General features: G+C 36.9%; 1 protein-coding gene across 1 annotated transcript in view; it reads right to left on the bottom strand.

Annotated features, from left to right (window-relative positions):
- Window positions 1–22,998, bottom strand: part of Trpc5 (transient receptor potential cation channel subfamily C member 5) — a 271,334-nt gene that overhangs the window by 96,673 nt on the left and 151,663 nt on the right. Inside the window, exon 3 of the mRNA XM_074063343.1 lies at window positions 8,668–9,189. Within this exon, the coding sequence (XP_073919444.1) occupies window positions 8,668–9,189 (522 nt within the window). The remainder of the gene's footprint in view (window positions 1–8,667; window positions 9,190–22,998) is intronic.

Here is a 22,998-nt window from a genome sequence, read left to right as displayed (position 1 = left end):
GAAAAATCAGAAGAACTTGCAGAGTTATTCAGCGTATCAGTGTGAGAAAGTTCCATAACCAACTCCCTACTATGTGGAAAAACTGATAAGAGCAGATGAAGATCCAGAGATTTGGAGGAGCAAACAAATAGTAAAAAATAAAAATTACAGCATAGACCAATTACTGTACATAATTATAAGCCATGCTAGGTAGCAGATTGTGAAACTTTGCTGCTACAATAACAGGACAAACTTTCCCAGTGTAGGACAGTAGATATGCAGGTTTGTCAAAAATTAGTATAAATAGAGTAGGGAGAAAACAAAAAGAAACAGTTTATCTCTCCCTCCCTATCAATAGAGCAGTTTATAACGAATAGCGATAGCAGTTAAACAAAGAAAGCTATTTAGTGACACACTCACATTTAGTAAGAAGAAAAATAACAAAGGAACTAAGTAAAAGTTAAAAGATAGAACCCATGCTTTAATAAAAGGTTTAAGAGCAGTCAGAGAAGATAAACACTCCCATAGGGAATTTGGACTTCAGGAAATCAGGCTATAATTTTGTGATAAAATAAAACTCAAAGGGAGCGAATGAACTAATCTTAAACTGACAGAGGCCACTACAGGTCAAGTAGAGATGAACCAATGTGGGTTGCAATACACATGTGCATGGCAGCAATGCTAGGAATCTCTCTGTATAGCTACCTTTATCTCAAACTACCAAAAACACTATATCTTTCTTATTACCACTTATGTCTTTTCTTCAACAAAATTGGAGAAGAAGGCAGAACAGGTTCTGCCTGGAAGCAAGGGGGGTTGGGGGGGAGAAAGAAGGGGCAGGGGGGAGAGATGGCCCAAACAATCTATGCACATATGAATAAATGAATAAACAATATAAAAAACTCAAAGCATACCTGAACAAAATCAGGAAACATATCTAAGGAGAGACTTCCAGTCTATTTTAAATTCTTTTTGATGAACAACTTAGATGAAAAAGGGCAGACCTTATGCTCCTCAAACATGATAGGTACTGAAGGGTAGCTATCACTCCAACCAGAACTCTGAAATATGGAATTTATAATAATTCCAGAACAGATGAGTATGAGCTTATTAAAACTGTCAAGCACTTATGAGAGAACATAAGTGATCATACTAACTCAAGCAGGCTGTCAAAACAGCATCAAGAGAAATCTATACAATAACACCAGAAATTGAAACAAGATAAAGACTTGAACAAGCGGAAAAATCACTAATGGTAAACACTGTTCTTAGGAGTCAAAGCAGAAATGTGCTACAACTTCATAATATGTTGATCTGCCTAGTGTTTTGTTTGTCTGGGTCACCTGGAGAGATGAACTACAATGGTACGTCAAGACTAAACAAGACATATTTTCGTGTTTGCTTTGATTGCATGAATTGCGAGATGTAACCCTACTCCAAGAAGTGGACTGTTTTATTAAGTATGTTTGTTATATGCAAAAGAATTAGGAATACAGTTAAAAGTGTTCAGAAATAAATTTAGGAAGTAAGAAATTAGAAAAGTACTTAGAAACGAGCTAGTGGGGGAAGTGTTTTTAAGAGAAGGATGTTACTAAATTGTCAAGAGTTTTGCAGCAGTTCAGATTGGAAAGCTATTGTATTGAGTTTTTTCCTAAGCAGGCTTATGAGCCAACCTGTGTTTTTGTTTTATGAAAATTACCTAACCCTAGTTGATAGAAATAGCTGGTTTGTAGTTGACATATGTCATGTACCTAAAAGCTCAATTACAGGGAAAAGTATTAAGTTAGTCCACTGATTGGGTACCTGTGATTGAAATCTTGAATGTCCTCCAGGAGAATGAAGTGATTGGCTGGTCCTGTACCAAAAGTATCCCTATACTGGACCTTCTTGTGACCAATGCCAAAGCTAGTTTGTGTGTGTGTGTGTGTGTGTGTGTGTGTGTGTGTGTGTGTATGTATGTGTAATGGAGGAATAGAAAGGGAGAAAAGCTTATCATTACAAGACAAGCTTAAAGGTGTTAAAACCAAGGAAGCTAGGCTAATAGATGACAGTGGAGTAGATTAGATGGGTTAAGTTTTCACTCTTATGTACTTTAGCTAAAGTGTGTGGGCAGATATGCATATTTGCATCCTTATGTGTGATGATTACTTCATTAGATTATAATTATAGGTTAGATTACAATTATTAGATTATAAATTTTTATGATCTGTATTAGTAAATTAATCCAAACAAATTTATTGCTTTGCTTTAAAAGATTTTAACTTAATAAACTTTCATTCACAAATCAAAGAATTTGTGGTCATATTAAATTACTTGGAAGTGAATTTGGTGGTTACCAAACTGGCATAAAATAACTCCATGCAACAGAGGGTAGTAGAGTATAATCAGAGAAAGTATTATACCAAAAGACTGAAGTTCTACTTCTGGCCTGTCAGATGATCTCTAACAAATCTCTGAACATAGCCCTTTAAGATTTATTAAATCTGAGTTATAATAATTTTCTGCTTATCTTTAATAATAACAAGGAACAAATAAAATGATACAGTTTCAAAGTCTTTAGTATATCTGATAATGGATTAGAATACATGAAATAAAGGACTTTTTAGAAATATCTGAAAACTGTCTTTATGAGAATACCTGAAAGTCTATTTGACATATAAGGATTATCCAATAGTTTTATAATTGTTTTATAGGAGACTAAAGATTCCATATTCTATTACTTCCTATCAAAGTTTTAATTTGGAACAAGCTTTTGTTTCATCTTTGGAACTTATTTTTTATCAAATTAAATTCTTTTAGAAAGTCTATTTGGGTTCTAGTAGGAATAATAATGAGGAAAAAACTATAATGAAAAAGCCCTCAGGAAATAATGAATTATATTCCATTTAAGCCTAAGACTTTGTTCCTGAGGGGGTTATGTAACTCTGAACATTATTAACCCATCATGATCCAACTATATTTGTGCAGCTGTTTTCTTACAGAAAAGCTGATATTGTATTTTTTGTACTAATAGACTTATCTTAATAGACTACAAGTAAGTTTAGTGATTCTTCTTGAGTATACTTCCTATTTTTTCAGAAACTACTCTTTCCAGACTCCATTTAAAACTTGATTTTCGTCTGCTTATATAAGTTAAGAAAACAAAAAAACCAGACAGCCAGCCAACCACCCACCTAACCAACAGAAAATCTCAAAACTAAAATTAAATCCTAGTTCCTGAACTTATTCGGCAGTTATTTCTACGTACAGATACAAATACCCATTCATCTCAAATGTCACCTGTCTTCAGGGTAATAAGGAATCCTTGAAGGCAATCAACATTATAACTTTGAGGAATGGAACTGCATTTTATCAAGGAAAATCAGTCGACACTTTATCCTTTGTCACAATTTCATTTTAAATACCCTAGAAAAATGCTGAAAATGTCTCAAGAAGTATTTTTTACTTTAATACAAGGACTAGTGTAAAGTGGAGTAAGGAGACACAGTTATAAAGCACAACTTTACTGTTTCAGATTGCTTCAATTAAAGATGCCATTAACAAAATATATTGTTGAAAGCACCTAAATATACATGTCTCTAGATTGCAACAAATTCTGGCAATCTTGGTCATTTATTTATTTATTTATTCATTTGTTCATTCAACTTTGGCATTTCTTGAACTTGATCTCAGGGCCTCATGCTTGCCAGGCAGGTGTCTACCACTTGAGCCATACACCCAGCCCTTTATGCTTTTAGTTATTTTTCAGATATGGACTTATGCTTTTACCTTGTCTGGCTCAGTTCACAATCCTCCTACCTACATATCCATGAAGCTGGGAGTACGGATGTGCACCACAATGCCTGACCTTATTTTTTTTGAGACAGGGTCTCACTATCTACCCCAGGTTTGCCTAGATCTTAATAATCCTACTACCTCAGCATGACCCAGCTTCATCATAATAATTTTAAATAGTTTTATTTTTTATTAAATTTTGGAGAACACTGGCCTTTCTTGAAACTGCGCCTTTTACATTTTTAATTGTGAACAATCCCCTAACTACCAGCTTTAGAAACCACCTGTGTTGTAGCTCACTTTCAGAAAAAAATGTTGCCTGTTTTTATGGACTACAGCTTTTTAGCTCATTTTTTGAACAGTGCTGGGAAACAAACCTAGGATTTTGCACATAAGCTACATCCCAGCCCCTAGCTCACGCTTAAAGAGACATGTTGTCCCTCTGAAATTTAAGGTATGAGTGGATTTATCTTTGAGTTCCTTTCCCTCGTGCAGGAGTCCTTGATGCCTCTCCCTTATAGTACCTCTACCCACTGAGAAAGCATCTATTTATGCTGAGTGTTTCCTCATTTCTCGTAGCATGCTTTAAAAGATTGTCCAAGGTGTCATCAGGGATAGCACTAATGAATGGAGAAGTGGCATATCTGTTTTGTCTTATTCCTGATTATAGACACTGAGGAAGTTCCCTAAGTATCCCTGAAGATTGAACCTCATGGTTCAACTGGTAACAAGCATGGAATCAAGTAGAAAATACGACCTTTTAAAATTTCTTTTAGCATAATTGTCTCATTTCCATCTGGAGGTCATTTCTATTTGAGTAATTTTGGCTCTGGAGATAATTATTGTCCATTCCTTTACCGGCCTTCTTTAAAGACTAAAGGTCATCTGAAAAACTGTATTTTAAAAAATGGGTCCAATTTTTTCAGGGTCTCCTGAACACAGTCTGGTGGAATGTGTTCCACCGGATCCTGGGGTGTGATTCACTAACACAATATGGTTTTCTCCTTGACAAGTTGGCACACGTACTATATGCTTCTGAGTGATTTGAGGGATTTGTCTAACATAAAAAAACCAAGTTCACTTCTCATAGATAAAACAGAAGGATAAAGTTAGGCTTCACTCATTTATTTGTGTCCCCAAAAATAATTTGGCTGCCTGGTTTCATCATATCCCACATGAAGAGACTTTCTACTGCAAAAGATTGGAGATAAGTTTATTGCATGATATACAGTAAATGATCAAGATCATGACCTTTTTAATGTTTTTGTCCCTAATAACTGTGTGTATGTTTGAATTCTTTAAAGACTGGATTATAAATATATATCTGCTTCCTCAGCTCAGACTCATAAGAATGAAGTTCTCAAAGTTACCTGAATTATTGGAAACAGTTGATTCACAAGATTCTGTTTCTTACCATACACACTAAAGGTAAAATGACGAAAAACAAGGATGTCACTTATTTGTTCAAGAAAGTGAGAGTGTTCAGCTTTAACCTAGACACATGGATTGAATAGAGAGAAATCATAGGCTCTACTTATTTAAGGCTCAGTAAAACCAGAGATTTAAAAAAAACCTGTAACTCACAGATTGGGAAGAGTTACAGAGTTTATAGTGAAGTTAAAGTCACAATTAAGACTATTGGTCCATTTCCAAAGCAATGCCTTTAGAGTATAAACCTTAAGATATAATCTAAATGCCCAAACCTGACCTACTAATCAGTGTGGCTAAGTTTGAAGAAAAAAGAATTAAGTTAAAACTGATCTATGACCATTGCTAAAATAATTTGTCTTGGAAAATTTGACGTAAAATATGGTCTCAAAATGTGTTTGAAGTCTTAGGCTTTGGGATTAAACTAAGTCATATTTGAGTTTGTGTGGCTCTATGAAATTATATTTTTATTAGAAAATTGTTGACATTGAATTTTAGAATCACTCTTTAAACATGCTATAAATAAGGACTTGGAATGTGCTCTGTCTGAAATGATCCAGTATAATTCATAATGATCAGTGAATAGCACCAAGCTTAAAATTCAGTGATCTTTGCATAAATACAATGCTTTTCTGTATTACTTTTGTAATACTGGTGAACATCCCTAATTTTGAGTACATAAGAGGTGCTACTTTGCTTTACTTTTGGGCTTACTATTGAAAGAAAATCAACACCCCCAGACTTATGAGTCTTCAAAAATGAATCCTAGTGATGGTGGTTGCACATCATGAATGTACCTAATGCCATTAAAACATAAATGGAAAAACGTGTTAAAATGGCATATTTTTCTTAATATATATCTTATTACTAAATGACTCCTTTTACTTTAATGTTCACAGAAAATGGCTACATGGCTCTAAGAAACAATGTTGGAATCTCTGATGCCTAATTTAAAAAAGAAACATAACCCCTGGGTACATTCATGTTGGTATAATAATATCTGAAAATATATCATATGAACATATAGTAATATAAATATATTCTGTAATAGCAATAATAAGGGAAATTGTGAAATAAGGAAAATGGGAACAAATTCTCAGGACGTTAAAAGGACTAAGACAAAGAGAAAACAATGACAAGAAAATCAACGAAGGTTGAGGGCAGTTAATGTAGAAGCCAAGAGTGATTCTGTGGTCATGTACCAAACAGATTCCCCCAAGAGTGAGAAAGTCATGAGTGGTTTCCAAGTGGAGCAGTAACTAAAACTGGCAACTGAAGATTGTATGAGCAGAAGGGTTTAAGTCATAAAAGAGTTGGAAGATGATCTAATAAGAAAAAAAGTGATGAAATATACAGTAGTGAAATTGTTAGAAAATAAATGCTTTATCAATTCTCAGTGGAACTGGAGAGAGCCTAAAATTGTGAAGATTATCTCCTAGCCAGTGAGGTAAGCAATGGAAAATTTAGTCATATTCTGCAACATCTATGTTTTAAATAATTCTATTCCCATTAACCATTCTGTCACTTAGAAGTAAATCATGTTCTAAAAACACCTGTGAGTTTTTTTCCTCGCAACATTATAGCAATTTATGTAAAGTGAAAAAAATTCACTGAAACTGTGATATATATCATTAATGAAATATATAGTACATATGTCAAAATGTAGAAAAATCAATTAGGCTTTATGGTAGACCTACTCAGCACACTGACACTACACATCAACAGCAAAGCTGTGAGAGGTAGAGAGGAGTTGGGGGGGGACCTTGGCTATATCTATTACCTGTAATTTTGATACAAAGAATCAGACTATATACCATGGGTTCTCCATGTTTAACAATGAAAGTGCATAATAACAGCAGCCAATATTTGTTGAATGCCTACTGTATGCTCATTGTTGTTTTATTCATAAGCACATTATCTTTGGATTAATCCTTTACAGTTCTCCAGAGAAGTAAGTGATCCTATTATCATCCTCCTTTTCCAGAATAGAAAAGTGAGTTAAAGCAAATAAATACCAAATATAGGATGAAGAGATTCAGGAGTGAGCCTATTCACTTATTACCTCTCCCAGTATAGCCATGTTTCTCCTTTGTCATTTTTATCCCTTTCAAAGTTGCCCTTGGACCAGGTGTAGTGATTTGCACACCTGTAATCTATCCCTGCACTTGGAAACTTGACATAAGATCATGAGTTTTAGGGCAGCCTAGGCTACAGACTGTACAGCCAGACCCTGTCTAACAACACAAAAGTTACTGCTGGTACTTGTTTTTGCCTTTTTTTAAAGGCATAGTGTGTGTGTGTGTGTGTGTGTGTGTGTGTGTGTGTGTGTGTGTGTGTGTGTCTGACAGGAAGGGAGCTAATGAACACATGATGTTACTTGTCTTAGAGCCTGGGTCCATGATGGTATGCTGCTGTTAGTTGCCCTTCAACTGGCAGACACTCTTGGTTCCACATGTTTGAATCTGAATTTAGGGAGTATGGAAGAGAGATTGAATTGAACATTAAAGCACCTCCTGTTCCATGCACTGAACACAAGCTTTTATCATTGATTGCCCACAGTAGCCCTGTGGAGCGGAGAAACTATTGTCTTGTCTGTTTTATAAATGAGAAAACTAATGCCCCAACAAGTTGAGTGACTTTCTGAGGTCACACAGCTAGTGGGTTGGAATTCCATCTTCAGTTGCTCTGGCTCTGTGGCCCCGGATCTTCATACAGTCCTGTGCTTCCTTCTTAAAGAAGAAATTTGGCTTCCTCAGGGGTTCCCCCAAATTTTTGGGTACAATGACATAGAACAGTGCTTTCTAGATTGTAAGTCTGGCCTAGCTAGAAAGCAAAGCTGCTCCTGTGATCTGCTTGAGCTAGCCTACCTTGAGGGGGTACATACTAGCAGACATTTTTCCAGTCTCTATAGAACTGCAAACCCTGAGTATGACTCTTAGTTTTCAAGTGCATATTTCAACCCTCCTGCTAAGGGGCTTCTGGGTACTCAGTTGCTTCAAGAATTACCAGCATCTGTAAGGCAAACCTTCTGTAATCACTGTTCCCATGGCCCCAGGATATAGGACAGGATTCTTGTTATATGCTTTCACAGATCACTGTTCCTTTAGGGAGCTTATTTTAGTTATTAGTTAACATATTCACTAAAGTTATCATTTACTTAATGTTCAACAATAGCTTGTATTGCTCCATGAAAGCACGTCCAGGGCCTGTTTTCTGCATCCCAATCACCTAGAACACTGCACAGTAAATGTTTGTTAAATGAATGAGTGCTTTTCTTTCAAAGGCTCAGGTGGCTACTTTTCTGGTCAGAATGGGTATATACAGAGACTGTCTGTGTCACAGACGAATAAACCTAACGGTTTGTGAAGCCTGTCCAACCATTCATTTGTTAGAAGTCCAATAGTAAAACAATGCTGACTCCTGCTTTGCTGCTCTGGACTCTGGAGGTCTTAAAACTCATTGAAAACAGAGATGACTTCAGCTTACCTCTTTCTGGTGGTATTTGATTGCTACCTTCAGCTTGGCCAGGTCATGGTACTTCTGGGGATCAAGCTCTTCACTGTGGTCATCTCGGTGGTTGAGGATGATCTCCAGTTCCCGGGAACTCCGAGCTTGGTCCAGCAGGTCTTTGGCAAAGAGTTTGCACTGCTGAGAGAGTTCCTCATACTCAGCCTTAAACTCATTCTCCACTTTGCTGAGCTCCTTGAGCTCCCAGCCCAGGCGGAATGCAGTTAAGATGGGGTCCTCACTTGATAAAGCAATGAGTGAGGGGCTTGCCAGAGCCTTATAGATGTTCAGTCGGGAACGGGAATGGCGCAGGCTGTCTACCTCTGAACTGGACACACACTCCACACAGTTGCAGCGGATCTGATGGGGTCGTGGGATAGTGACCCGTTTTTGGACAAGCAATTTGATAATTTCATAGTTGTTGGTATGGGCAGCCAGCATGATGGGAGTGATGTCTGGTGTGAACTCAGAGAACTGGGTATCCATCATCAGAGTGGGGACCTACATACAAAAAATGAGAAGCATAGAAGGGCGGGATTAAAGTTAGGAGAGAGAGAAGGACCATAAGGCCCATCAAATGGTAAATCAGGAACTGAAGTCTCCATTCTTTTGTCACTTCTCCCTAGCAGAATAGTTTATGTTTGTAGAATGCCTACTGTGTTGCAGGCACTGTCCTAGGGACTTGACATGTATTCACTCATTTAATACCTACAGTAAAACTGGGAGGCATTCTCCTAGGAAGGCTCTGAGACACACAGAGGTTAAAGGACATAGCTAAGATTGTACTATTTTTAGTAGTAGAGCCAAAATTCAAACCTACACAGTATGAATGTAGAACTTAGCTTTTAAAATTATGTTAAAGAAGTAAAGAAGATGAATATGGTTGATGTACTTTCTATAGAAGAATGAATGTAGAATCTTTAAACCTGTTGAGATTACCATAAGAAGGGGACTAAGGTAGAAAGGAGAAAAATGGAGGGGATGAACCAATTCAGGATACAATACATATATACATGGAAATGTCATAATGAAATTCTCTGTATAACTATCTTAAACAGAAATGTCTTTTTTCAAAAACAGAGGACAGGAAGGTAAAACAAATCCTATCTGAGGTTGGTACTGGTGGAGTGGGGAGGACATAAGGAAAGGGTGTAGGAGGTGAATATAGTGGAAATATTATGTACTCATGTGAAAATGGAAAAATGAGACCTGTTGAAACTATTCCAGGAATGGAGGGAGGGGAGATAAAGGAGAATGACGGAGGGGATAAATTTAAGATATATCATAGGTACTTTTGTAAATGTCACAATATACCCCTTGTACAATAATATAATATTTTTTAAAAATTTAAAAATTATGTTACTATACCATCCTCAGTTCTGTCTTGAGACAGAATAAGGAAACAAAAGAGAAAGATGTTATTCCTGATCTTCTGGATTTGAGTTGCATAGATCAGACATACACTAAATTGGCAACAGTACTAGAAGTATGTGTTCAGTTCTAAATCAGCTTTAGAGACTGCCAGAATGTTTTTTTGAAAGGCTAATGACAATATATCTTAAGAAGACTCTCTCAAATAGTTACATTGACTTTGTATCTGTATGGGACCTCCAGAGGCCAAAGTCCCAGACCAGATTGGATTCACTCTACATTCTCTAAGCCCTGGAAGAAGTTGTCAAGAAGAAATACTTTGCAAATGGGGACTTCTAGCCTTGCAGAGGGGTTGCTAATAGCAAAAGGGCTGTTGACAATACTGCTATGTCTGGAATGTAATGTTTGGTGTAAATATCTTCTATTAATGAAAGGTACAGAGTTCTTTAAGTAGTCAGAAGCACATCTGGGGACATGTGCAGAACCTGATTAATAAATTCTTAAAAACCATCCAACTTTAAGATGTGTCTTTAGGGACATAGTCTGTTTTCAGTCCAAAAAAGAAACTGATTCAAATCACTAGAATCATATAGCAATCTAAATGTAGTGGGATTCAGAGCGAGAGAATGGGACCTATGTAGTGTGGAGCTGAGTATTCAAAATGTGGACAGGATTCCAGAAGACAGGAAAATATTGATCTTATTACACTCAAGGAAAAAAGAAAACAGTTCTAAATATTCATTTTAATTGGGAAGAACAGAATAGGAATACTTGAGATTCTTACAAAATAGATAAATATTGTTTTCTTTTTATTCTCTAAATTTCTGTAAGAAAAGAAAAAACAACAACCCACAGTTATTGGTCACCTGACAAAAGGATGAGTTACTGTTGTTCATCATTTTTGCCTCCCTCCAATCTTGCATGAGGGATTCCTAAACAGGAAAGTGGAGGGAAAACAAGAAGTGGGAGAAAGGTGGGGGAGAAGGAGTTTGCAAGAAACCTGCTTCCTTCATGGAGTGGTTGCATCAGCTTCTGAATAGCTGAAAGCTGGCTGCATACTGGTCATCAATTGCTACAATGGAGCAGCGAGTAATCATTGTTAAACATTTAGAAGGAGCAGCTACAAACAAAACAGCGGGAAGTGAGCAGCTTGGCTCATAAAGTAAATTGGACTCAGGAAAGAATAATCTCAGAAATTAACATAAACCTACAGGCTAAGGAAAAAGTAGGTCTGAGTGGGCCTAGAAATGAACATAAACACAATCAGTATAAAGCCTAGAGTTGGGAGAAATGGTAAGCGAGTAACTGATCACAGTCTGCCCAAGAAGAAAAGCTCAGATCTGGAAAATTTGTCCTTTCTTTGGGTAGGAGCATTCTTCATTCTCTGTTACCATCTGAAAGGGTTGGGAGAGGCAGGGGAAAGATAATATGTAGGACAGACTTCCCTGGGTTAGATTGGAGGTACTGTCTGCTTTCTACCATGCTACTCAACCTGTCTTCTCTGTCTCCCCTTCCTTGCTCTTTCTACTTTTATTACTCTTTTCCTGTCTTTTCTTCCATGTCAATGCTGCCAGTCCTGTCCAAGACACACAGAAGTACCTTAGTCCCTCTTGGGTCACAGAGCTAAAAGGTTACTGTCTATGCTTAGAATATGAAAGGTTTTCTGAAGCTCTCTCATTTCATTGTCCAATAAGGAACACTTTGAATCTGTTTGGCATTTTGGGGTTCTTGCTATCAGAAAGAAAAGGTTTTAGAAAGAAAACTGGTCTACAGTGATCAACTTGACCAACCATGTCCTTTCACTCAGAGTGCCTTTTCTCCTCCAGTTGGTGTTGTCACCATAGGCTGCTCCACTCAACTCACTCACTGCTCTCTTTTTGTGGGATTCCCTGTGGGAAATGGTCTTGTCCTCTTTCTTTACCAGTCAAGGGCTCTTGTAAATTCCAGCTTCTACAGTAGCTTCTACTCCTAACTTACAGCCCATCCCACCCAAACATTGTGGATACTAGGCTACATCCACCACAGTCACTTTTCTAATGCTGCTTTTCATTATTCTATAATTATTTCACACAAATACTTCTTCCCTCCCCAGTAAGGTTGGGGATCTAACCTAAGGTCAGAGCTGCTGTACTCTGCTCTATACCCTACAGCATCTAAAATAATGCTAGATGCAGCAGGTCCAAGCAAAAAGGAATTAAATATTCTGTTCTTAAATTAAGATTCCCACAATTTGAGTCAACAGAGGTTCATTTCTTTGGGCCTTTCCTTCCCATGTTCAGTTGAGAAGTCTCAAGACTCTAAGGAGTGTTAGCAGATTGGCTCTATATGGAACAACCCATGTGGTCTCTAAAACTTGGGATAGTTCCTGTCTGTCATTTTTCACAGTTCTATTGCTTCCATATGGAGCCTCTGCTCCATAGACCACAGATTTATATTACTCCTACCTCTCTGCTTAATTTTTTATTAGCATATATTTGTTATAGAAAATACTGTGTTTCATTGTGACATTTTCATACATGGATATAATGTACTTTGATCCTATTCACTTCCCGTATCAACATCTCTTGTTCCTCCTCACCCTCCCCCATTGATTGGGTCCCTTCCCCTTCCCAAATAGTTCCTCTTCTATCTTTACATACTTTTAAAATCTAAATTCCATATATGAGACAAAACATGTGATATTTGGCTGTCTGAGTCTGGCTTATTTTGCTTAACATTATGATCCCCAGTTCTATCCATTTTCTGCAAATGACATAATTTAATTTTTTTAATGGCTGAATAATACTCCACTCTGTGTGTGTGTATATATATATCACATTTTCTTAATCCATTCATCGTTGTAGAGCATCTAAACTGTTTACAAAGCTTGGCTATTGCGAACAGTGCTGCAATAAACATGGGTATGCAGGTGCCTCTATTGTGTGTTGAGTTACATTCCTTCAGATATATGCCCAGGAGTGGGATAACAGGATCATATGGTAGTTCTATTTTAACCTTTTTGAGGGACCTCCACTTTCCACAGCAATATTGCCTGGATTTACATTTCTATGAACAGTTTGTAAGTATTCCTTTATCTTCCACATCCTCACCAACATTCATTGTTTTGTGTTATCTTGGTGATAGCCATTCTGACCGGGTTGAGATGGAATCTCAATGTTTGGTTTTTGTTGTTTTGTTTTGTTTTGAGACAGGGTCTCACTCAGTAACCAGGCTGGCCTGGAGCTTATTGTGTAGCCCAAGCTAGTTTCAAACTGGTGATCCTACTGCCTCTACCTCCCAAGAAGTTGGATTACAGACATGTGTCACCACACCTGGCCTCTCAAAGTAGTTTTGATTTGCGTTTACCTGCTTGCTAAAGATGATGAAAATTTTTTCATGCAATTATTTGCCATTTTAACTTCTTTTTAGAGCTGGCTGTTTAGTTCATTTGCTCATTTATTGATTGTATTATTTAAGTTTTGGTGTTTAATTTTTGAGTTCTTTATATATTTTGGATATCAGTTTAAATATTTTTTCCCATTCTGTAGGCTAACTCTTTATTCTGGTAATTATTTCCTTTGATGTGCAGAAGCTTTTTAAGTTGATGCAATTCCACGTGTCAATTCCTGCTGTCATTTCCTGAGCATTTGGAATCCTATTCAAAAAGTCATTACTTATACCTATATCTTGAAGTATTTTCTCTATGTTTTCCTCTAGTAGTTTCAAAGTTTCATGTGTTATATTCAGGTCCTTTATCCATTTTGATTTTTGTATGGAAGAGAGATAGGGATCTAGTTTCAGTCTTCTATATGTGGATATCCAGTTTTCCCAACACATTTGTTAAAGAGACTGCCTTTTCTCTAATGTATGTTTTTGGCTCCTTTGTTGAGAATCAAATGGCTGTAGCTGTGTGGGTTTATTTCTGGATCCTAAATTCTATTCCACTGGTCTACAGTTCTGTTTTTTGTGCTACTACCATGCTGCTTTTGTTACTATGGCTGTGTAGTATAATTTGAAGTCTGGCATTATGATACTTCCAGCATTACTCTTTTTGCTCAGGTTTGCTTTGCCTATCTGGAGTCTTTTATGCTTTTGTATGACTTTAAGGATGTTTTTCTAGTTCTGGAATTTTGATGGCTTTGTATCTCACTTTTGGTAATATGGCCATTTTAACTATTAAATCTGCCAATCTATGAACATGGGAGGTCTTTCCATCTTCTAGTGTCTTCAGTTTATTTCTTCAGTGTTTCATAGCTTACATTGCAGATATTTTTAAAGCTCATTTGTTAGGTTTATTCTCAACTATTTTTTGAGATGGTTATGAATGGAATCATTTTCACAATTTCTTTTCAGCATGCTCATTATTGATGTATAAAAAAGCTACTTATTTTTGTATATTGATTTAGTATTCTGCTACTTTGCTGAACATATTTATCTTATCTATAACTTTTTGGTAGAGTCTTTAGGGTGTTTTAAGTATAGGATCCTCTCATTTGCAATAGGGGTAATTGCTTTCTTCCTTTTCTGTTTATATCATTTTTATTTCTTTCTATTGAATTATTGCTCTGATTAAGTATTCAAGCACTATATTGAATAAGAGGGGTGAGAGTACACACACTTGTCTCATTTCTGATTTTTATAGGAAATGCTTTCATGTTTTCCACTTTCAAAATAATGTTGGCTATAGGCTTATTTTATACAGCCTTTATTATGTTGGAGTACATTTCTTCTATTCCTAGTTTCTTCAGGGCTATTATTCTGCAGGGATGTTGAATTTTGTCAAAGGCTTTTATTTGAGCTATTTGAACATGTAATTTTTGTGCTTGAAACTATTCATTTGATGTATTATATTTATTGATTTGTATATGTTGAATCATCCTTGCTTTCCACAGAATGAAAACAATTTGGTCATGGTGCATAATCCTTGCAATGTGTTCTTGAATTTAGTTTGCAAATATTTATTGCTGTGTATTGCATATATGTTTGTCAAGGAAATTAGTGCTTAGTTTTCTTTTTTGTTATGTCTTTATTTGGTTTGGGTATCAGGGTAATACTAGCTTCATAGGATGAGGTTTGTAGCATTTATTCCCTTTCCGTTTTATGGAATTGTTTAAGGAGCACTGGTGCTAGTTCTCTTTTAAAGGTTGGATAGAATTTATCAATGAATCTATCTAATCCTTGGCTGTTTTAGTTGGGAGTCTTTTTGTTACTGCTTCAATCTCATTACTTGTTATTGATCTGTTTAGGTTGTCTATATCCTCTTGGCCCAATTTTTGTAGATTGTATGTAACTAGAAATTATTTATGTCTTCTAGATTTTCAAATTTATTGGAATATTTGTGAATTCCCAATAATGCTTTGGATTTCAGCGGTATCTGTTGTAATACCCCCTTTTCTTCTCTCATTTGGTTAATTTGGGTCTTTCCCCTTTCTTTTGGTTAGTTTGGCTAAGGTTTTATCAATCTTCTTTATCTTTCAAAGAACCAACTCAGATCAATTCTTTGTAATTTTTTACTCTGCATTTCATTAATTCCACCTTGATGTATGTTTGTTCATTTATTTCGTTTTACTAATTTTAGGTTTGGCTTCCTCTTGTTTTTGTAAGACTTTATGGTGCATCATTAGGGTAATTATTTGAGATCACTCTGGTTTATAAATACAGACATTCATAGCTCTAAACCTCCCTTTTAGAATTGCCTTCATTGCATACCAAAGGTTCTGATAAATTGTGTTTTCATTTTTCTTTTATTCCTCCTGACTTTTTAAATGACCCACTGATCATTCAAATGTGCATTATTCAGCCTTGCATGTGGCTCCATGCCTGTAATCTAGTAATGCAGTGGCAGGAGAATCATGAGTTTGAGGCCAACCCCAGGAATATTATTGAGACTCCCATTTTAAAAACAAAATACAAATGCAATCTGGGGGCATGGCCCAAGTGGTAGAATGTTAGCCGTGCATGTATGAAGCCTTAGGTTCAATCCCTAGTACCATAAAAAAATTGCATTGTTCATTCTCCATATGTTTGTATAGTTTCTTCCATTTGTCTTGCTATTGACTTCTAATCTTATTCTGTTAGGATCTGATAAAAATACAAGAAATTATTTCAATTTGTTGAGACTTGATATCTTGCCTAAAATTTAATTTGTTTTTGCGACAGCTCCATGGGTTATGAGAAGAATGTGTATTCTGTAACTTTTGGATGGGGTATTTTATACATGTCTATTAAAACCATTTTGATCTATGATACAGTTTAATTCTGAAGTTGTTTTGTTGATTTTTTTGCCTAGATGATCTATGTATTGATGTGAGTGGGTTACTGACATCATCCACTATCATTGCTTCTGTGCCAATCTATCTTTTTATGTTCAATAGTGTTTGGGGTACACCAACATTTAATGCATATATATTGACAATTGTTCAATCTTCTTGACTGATTATTCCCTTTATTAATATTTAGAGACCTTCTTTATCCTTTCTGACTAAATTTGGTATGAAATCTGCTTTGTCAGTTTAAGTATAGCTATTTCTGCTTGCTTTTGGATTTTGTTTGCTTGAAGTATCATTTTTCCAATCTTTCATATTCATATTCTTTTAGTGTATGTCTTTGCCAGTCAGGTAAGTTTTCTTGCAGACAGCAGCAGTTTATTAATCCATTCAGCCTCTGTGTTTTAATTGGAGATCTAAGACCATTTATATTTAGAATTATTATCTTAGTGATATTTTTGGTTCACCTAGTTAATAGTTTTGGATTCTTTCCTAATTCTTAATTATTTATCTATTTTTCTAATGAGACTTATCCTTGCCTGAGTTTTTGTGCTTGTGCATATCTTTTTTACACTTCTCTGTTTAGTATTTCTTTGAGTATATTCTGCAGTTTTGGTATAGTGGTCATGAATTTCTCAAGCTTATGTTTATCATGGAAAGTACTTATTCTTCCATTTTGAAGGATAGCTTCTCTAAATATAAAAATCTTGATTGGCAGTTATTAAGGGCTTGAAATATATCAGTCCATGTTCTCCTGGTCCTTAGGTTTCTGCTGAGTGGCCTGCTATTAATCTGATAGTTTTTCTTTTGTAAGTAACTTGGCACTTCTCTCTAGTACCTTTCAATATTCTTTCTTTGTTCTGAACTATTGGCATTTTAACATAATATGGCATGGGGTGTTTCTTTCCTAGTCATGTCTATCTGGAGCTGTAATTGCTTCCTATACTTGTATGTCCATTTCTTTCTCTAGATTTGAAAATTTTTCTGCTGTAATTTCATTGAGCAAGATTCTGTGCTTTTAGTCTTTATCTTATTTCTCCTTTTACAACACAGATTCTTAGGTTTGGTCTCTTAATCATGAAACAGATACCTTGAATATTGTGGTCATTATTGCTTATTTTTCTATATTAATATATGAATATAATAAGTCCTCAACTTTGTCTTCAATCCCTGACTTTCTTCTTGTTTCTGGTAGAGCCTATCATTGATATTTTCCATTGATCTTTTTATTTGATTTATTGAACTTTTCATTTTCAAGACTTCATTTTTTCCCAGAATCTCTTTTTGCTGAATTTCTCATACAGTTTTTGGAGTCTTGAATTAACTTCTTTACTTCCTTTACCTGTTTATTTGAATCCTCTTTGAGGTCATCGATCATTTTAAAAACTAAAATTTTTAATTCTTTGTCATATCAAACATTTTAATGTCTTTGGATTCAGGTATTGAAGAGTTATGAGCTTTTGGAGGAGTCATATCGCTTTGCTTTTTCGTATTTCTTGTGATTCTATGTTACACTTTGTGCATCTTTTTTGCGTGCATACCTCTTCTGGTTTTATATGGGGGTTTTCTTAATGAGCAGCCTTCTCTTTAGGGCTCAATCCCAGTACTGCCCAGAGAGAAGAAAACAAAATGTCGTAACAGCAGCAACACCAAAGTAAACCAGATATAGAAATACAATAAAAACCAATTAAAGGCAATTACCATATCAAAAATAACCATAGAAAGTAAAGTGGTAATACTAATGTAGAATAAACTAATTAGGTAAAAATTAATGAAGTAGCAGTAATTATAATGAAAAATTAAATAAAGGAGGGGACCTGGATAAGTAGAAAAGAAGTTAAGTGAAAGAAAACAAAAAGAGCATAAAAGGAAAATAATATAAGAGTGAGAGAAAATATCAAAATATTTAAAATTCTGACTAAAAAGTAAAGAAAAACTACATAAGTTAGGTAAACACAGGAGGAATAAAAAATAAAACTATATACCCAGGCATGGTGGCTCACACCTATAATCCTAGCCACTCAGTAGGCAGAGATCTGGAGGATCATGGTTCAAGACCAGCCTGGGCAAAAAGTTAGAAATAACCATATCAATTACTGAAGCAAAATGGTCTGGGATTGTATCTCAAATGGTAGAGCATCTGCCTAGAAAACATGAAGCACTACGCTCAAACTCCACACCACCAAAAAATAAATAAAAAATAAAAGATTTTTAAGAATAAAATAAAAACAATACTAAGAATATTGTCAAAAGAAAAAAGTTAAAAGAGAGAAAGAGATGAAGAATAGGAGTGACTTCTTTCCATGTTCTCTAATATTGGAATTTGCCACATCTGACAAGAAGGGCAGAGAATGAGTTATAACTGAAGTCTTGTGTGTTGTTTCTCTCTGTTTCCCCTATACAGATTGGTGCTATATGCAGGCTGAGGGCTGGGCCAGTCAAGCATATGTTATTAGCATCAGAGCTATATTCACTTTAGAAGGTTCACTTCTATGTGCATGAGGAGCCACTGCTGGTCCCCAAAACTTTGTGGCCTGTTTTCCAGGCAGGTTTCCACTCACCCCAGAGACACCCAAGTTTGTGCACCCAGGGACAGGAAATGTGAAAGCTTAGGTGTGTCCACCAATTGTGTTGGAGAGTTGGAGAAGCAAACAGAGCACTGATATCTACACTGGGGGTAGGGGAGACTCAAGGGAACTGGGCACTCTGCCTGCTAGTCTCAGTTATTTCAGATCCCATCCAATAATAAACTACCTTATGGAAAAGAAGAATCTGTGGGATCAAGCAATTCCCTGGGACCTGGGCTCATAGCTCTCAGTCCCACCCAGCAGCAAACCATACATGAAAAATGGCAGCTCTGAAAGCTAAGCATCAACCATCCATGGGCCTGGAGATCTGTTTCCACAGTAATCCACTGCAGAGGTGATGGGACACACTCCTTGCCACAGGGCTTTGGGTCAGTTGACCATCAAGTCCTCCATAGTCTGAACTCTCTGCTACTTGAATTTCTCAGTGGGTTCATGTTCAACCTTCCTGCCCTCCATGATTACCTTTTGTGTCTGTCTCCCATCTATACCATGTTGCAATTGTTCCTTGTTTTCAGGTCCCCAGAGTTGCACAATCTCAAACAATAGGCCACCTCAGTCTGTGATATGGGGGAAGATGGACAATGCAATGAATTTCTTATCCAATGCTGGCCTGCCACACTGAGGGAGTCATTGTCAGATCAAATCCCCACACTGGATTTTTTTTTGTTGTTGTTCAATTATTTATATGTGCATACACTGTTTGAGTCATTTCTCTCCTCTTCCCCCCCCCCCAGTTCCAGGCAGGTCCTTTCTGCCCTTATCACTAATTTTGTTGAAGAAAAGAGACAAGCCTAATAAGGAAGACAAAGCGATTTTGCTAGTTGAGTTAAGGATAGCTATACAGATTCCTACTATTGCTTTCATGTACCCATGTGTTATGACCCATGTTGATTCAACTCTAACTGATCTTTACATTGGTTCCTGATCCTCTGCTCATGATAACCTTTATTGTTTTAAGGTTTCTGAATTAGTTCCTCTGGAGTGGGGACATCAAACGCTTTCATGTTTTGGGTTTTCTACCTATTCCTATATCTCCCGTATGTGCTCTCCCCTTGTCATGTGATCCAAGTCCAACAACATTGCTGCATTTGCCCTAGATCTAAAGTCCACATATGAGGGAGAACATATGATTTATGGTCTTCTGAGCCTGGCTGACCTCGCTCAGAATGATGTTCTCCAGTTCCATCCATTTACCTACAAATGATAAGATTTCATTCTTCTTCATGGCTGAGTAAAATTCCATTGCCCCACACTGGATTTAAGGATTGTAAGAAATGTGGGTTAGTCCTGAGGCTATGCCAGCCTTTTGTCATCAGCACTGTGTGGCTTACCTTGTGGTTATGGTTTGGGCTTCCCCTGTCCCCTGAGGAGCTGGTGCTGGAACTGTGGACTGTTTCCTACTTTTTCCTGCATCGCCTTTCTGTTTTCCCACGTTTCTTAGCTGTTCGGTCACCTTTTGCTTGATTCCTGATGCTGTTCCTCCCTTTCTGTCTTCATAATGTAGTCTCTTCTTTGTTATGTGATTATTCTCATACACAGAGGCACAAAGGAATCTTCTAACCTGGCATCTTTCCCTGGAAGTCCTATCTGTGTGTTTCTGTCTCCCCTCATCATTCTATTTCTTTTCACTTCAAAGGATGTGCAGGACCCATGGACTATTATGAGGATAGTCAATGTAAAGAAGGAGAAAGTTATATAATGAGGATTAGAGGTTTCTGTTAATAATCTAGACTTTATGATATGGTCTATAACAGGGGCCAATCAGGGAACAGATAATAAAAATGAGGTCCAGGTGAAGATGTGGGTGCCTAATTTGGAAAAGTGAATGGTAGGAACGAGTAATCTGTAGAGTCCCTCTCAAAGGGGGCAGCTGTTACTCAACTCCTGCAACTATTGATACAAACATTAAAGAAGGCCCAGTGTTGTTATTTTTCAAGAGAAGTCAGAAATATAGATTTTGCATTAGAATCTTTAAAATATAAACTTTGGCTTAAAAAATTAAAAAATAGTGTGCAGGCCAAATAAAATACATATGTGATGCAAATTTGGCTTGTGTGAGCCAGTTTGTGACAATTGTGCTAGGCATAAATTGTGAGACTAAGGAAGGAGGGGTGAAGAAATGAAGTAGTTGTCAGACTAATCACTGACTGACAGCAAATGATAAAAACCTTGTATGCCATTAAAGGAGTAAATGTTATCTGTTAGCCATGGGGAGTGGCTGAAGTCATTTATTAATAATTGTTTTACAAAGATCAGTTAGGCCAAAGTATGGAAAGCAGAGAGTGGTAATTGTGTTGGTAAATGTTCAACAACCAACTCTCCACAGGGGTAAACTAAACGATCCCAATTGTACTATTGGCTAATTTCTGTGGTGTAAAATACTGTGTCAATTTCAAGCTACCAATGTGATATTAGGAACACAGAGTTGTGAAGAGAGGCAGACAACCAGCTCTCACTAACTGGTGTGAGCCAGCTGCAGCAAGCATGAATTTTTGGATGCTAAAACTAGTTAAAAGATATGATTAGTCTGGGTGAAGAGATTTTTAGGTTCTTAAACTAGACATTGATCTGGAGACAGACAGGAAAGAACAGGTTTTAGATCTGCACTGGATGCATCAGGTAAAGGAAGCAGAAGAAATAAAGTGTGTTGGGTTTCTAGATTGCATGCCCAGTTGAATGGTGCTGTCTCTAATTGTGATAGTGAATAGAAGTGGAAAAGCATATTTAGGGGTTTAAAAAATTCAGTTTGGGACATGCTCAGTTTGAACTCTTTACTGGAATAATAGAAGAAAATTGTATAATTCCAGCATAAGCCTTAAAGGAGAGGTCAGGGCTGAAACTATAGATAAGAGAATCTTCACCGATAGTAGTAGTTGAAGCCAAAAAGTAGTTGAGATCAGCCTCTGCCTACTCCTCCCACCCCTCACAGCCGGGCCCACTGGTCTAGCTTAATGACTCTACCTTTTCACTGTTTCAAGAGCAATTGAACCTTGATGTAGGAAGCGTGCAAGTAGCGGCCTCAGTCCTTCATTCCAAATTCTGACTGCTGTGGTTTTGTGTTCGGGAACTGTCCTTGTTCTGTTGGTTCTGAATCACAGCATCTTTCCCATCTGTGTCCTACTTTGCAAACCAAGATTTCTCCCTGGACCCTTGGTCTGGGTTTCTGGCATGATTAGCACAGGTATTGGTTAAGAAATGTGGCTGTGAAGGAAAGGAGAAGAAGCTGCAGCTAAACACTGATTAGATTGGGAGCAGGAAGCAGTAGGAGGGGAGAGGTTACAGATAAGAGAAAGAGAGAGCTTGTGGGAAGTTCAAGGTGCCTGAAGCAATGAGAAGGTGGGGTCCAGAGTAAATGATCATTACTCTTGATTAGATTGAGATTAGTAAAGCCCAGCTATGGGTGTGAATGTGAGAACTTTTCCAGAGACAATTAGATCATGATAGCTCTGACCTAACCAATGGATTAACCCCTTGATGGATTTATAACATAATAGCCATTTGGGGAGGTGGTAAAAATAGGGCATAAGGTCTAGTTGGAGGAAGTAGGTCACTGATGGTATGTCCTTGGATGTTATATCTTTCTATATTCTCTTGCTCTGCTTCCTGGCTTCCATGAGTTGAACAGCTCTGCTCCATACCCTTACACCTTGAGAGACTGAAACCTCTGAAACTGTGAGCCAAAATAAATCTTTCTCCTCCTTACATTGTAATGTCAGATATTTTGTCAGTGTGACAGGTGGGAATGGGGGAAGTTGATCTTGGTCTGGAAGAAGAATGCCTTATCCTCAGAGACTGCAGGCAAAAAGAAAGTGATTGGAGATATAGGTAAGTATGCTGTAGGAAAGGGCTGCAAGTTGAAGTACTTCCCATCTAAAAATGTCTTCTCATTGAAGTAGGAGGTGAGATCAGATGCTATGAGTAAAGGAAGAAGGTGTTGGCAGGGTTTATGTGTGGAGGATTTGCCTATGGAAAAGACAGAAGAGCTGACCAAGGGCAAATGAAAGGATTGACTAGCCAGATGAAGTCTCAGATAAATTAGAGGCTATAAATTTGTAATGGCAGCCATGAATGGAATATATAGATTTTTTTTCTCTAGTAACTTTAGG

Source organism: Castor canadensis, chromosome X (assembly GCF_047511655.1).
Source record: "Castor canadensis chromosome X, mCasCan1.hap1v2, whole genome shotgun sequence".
Lineage (NCBI taxonomy): Eukaryota > Metazoa > Chordata > Mammalia > Rodentia > Castoridae > Castor > Castor canadensis.
The sequence above is the reverse complement of the archived record's forward strand: the minus strand, read 5'-3'. Positions and strand labels throughout refer to the sequence as shown.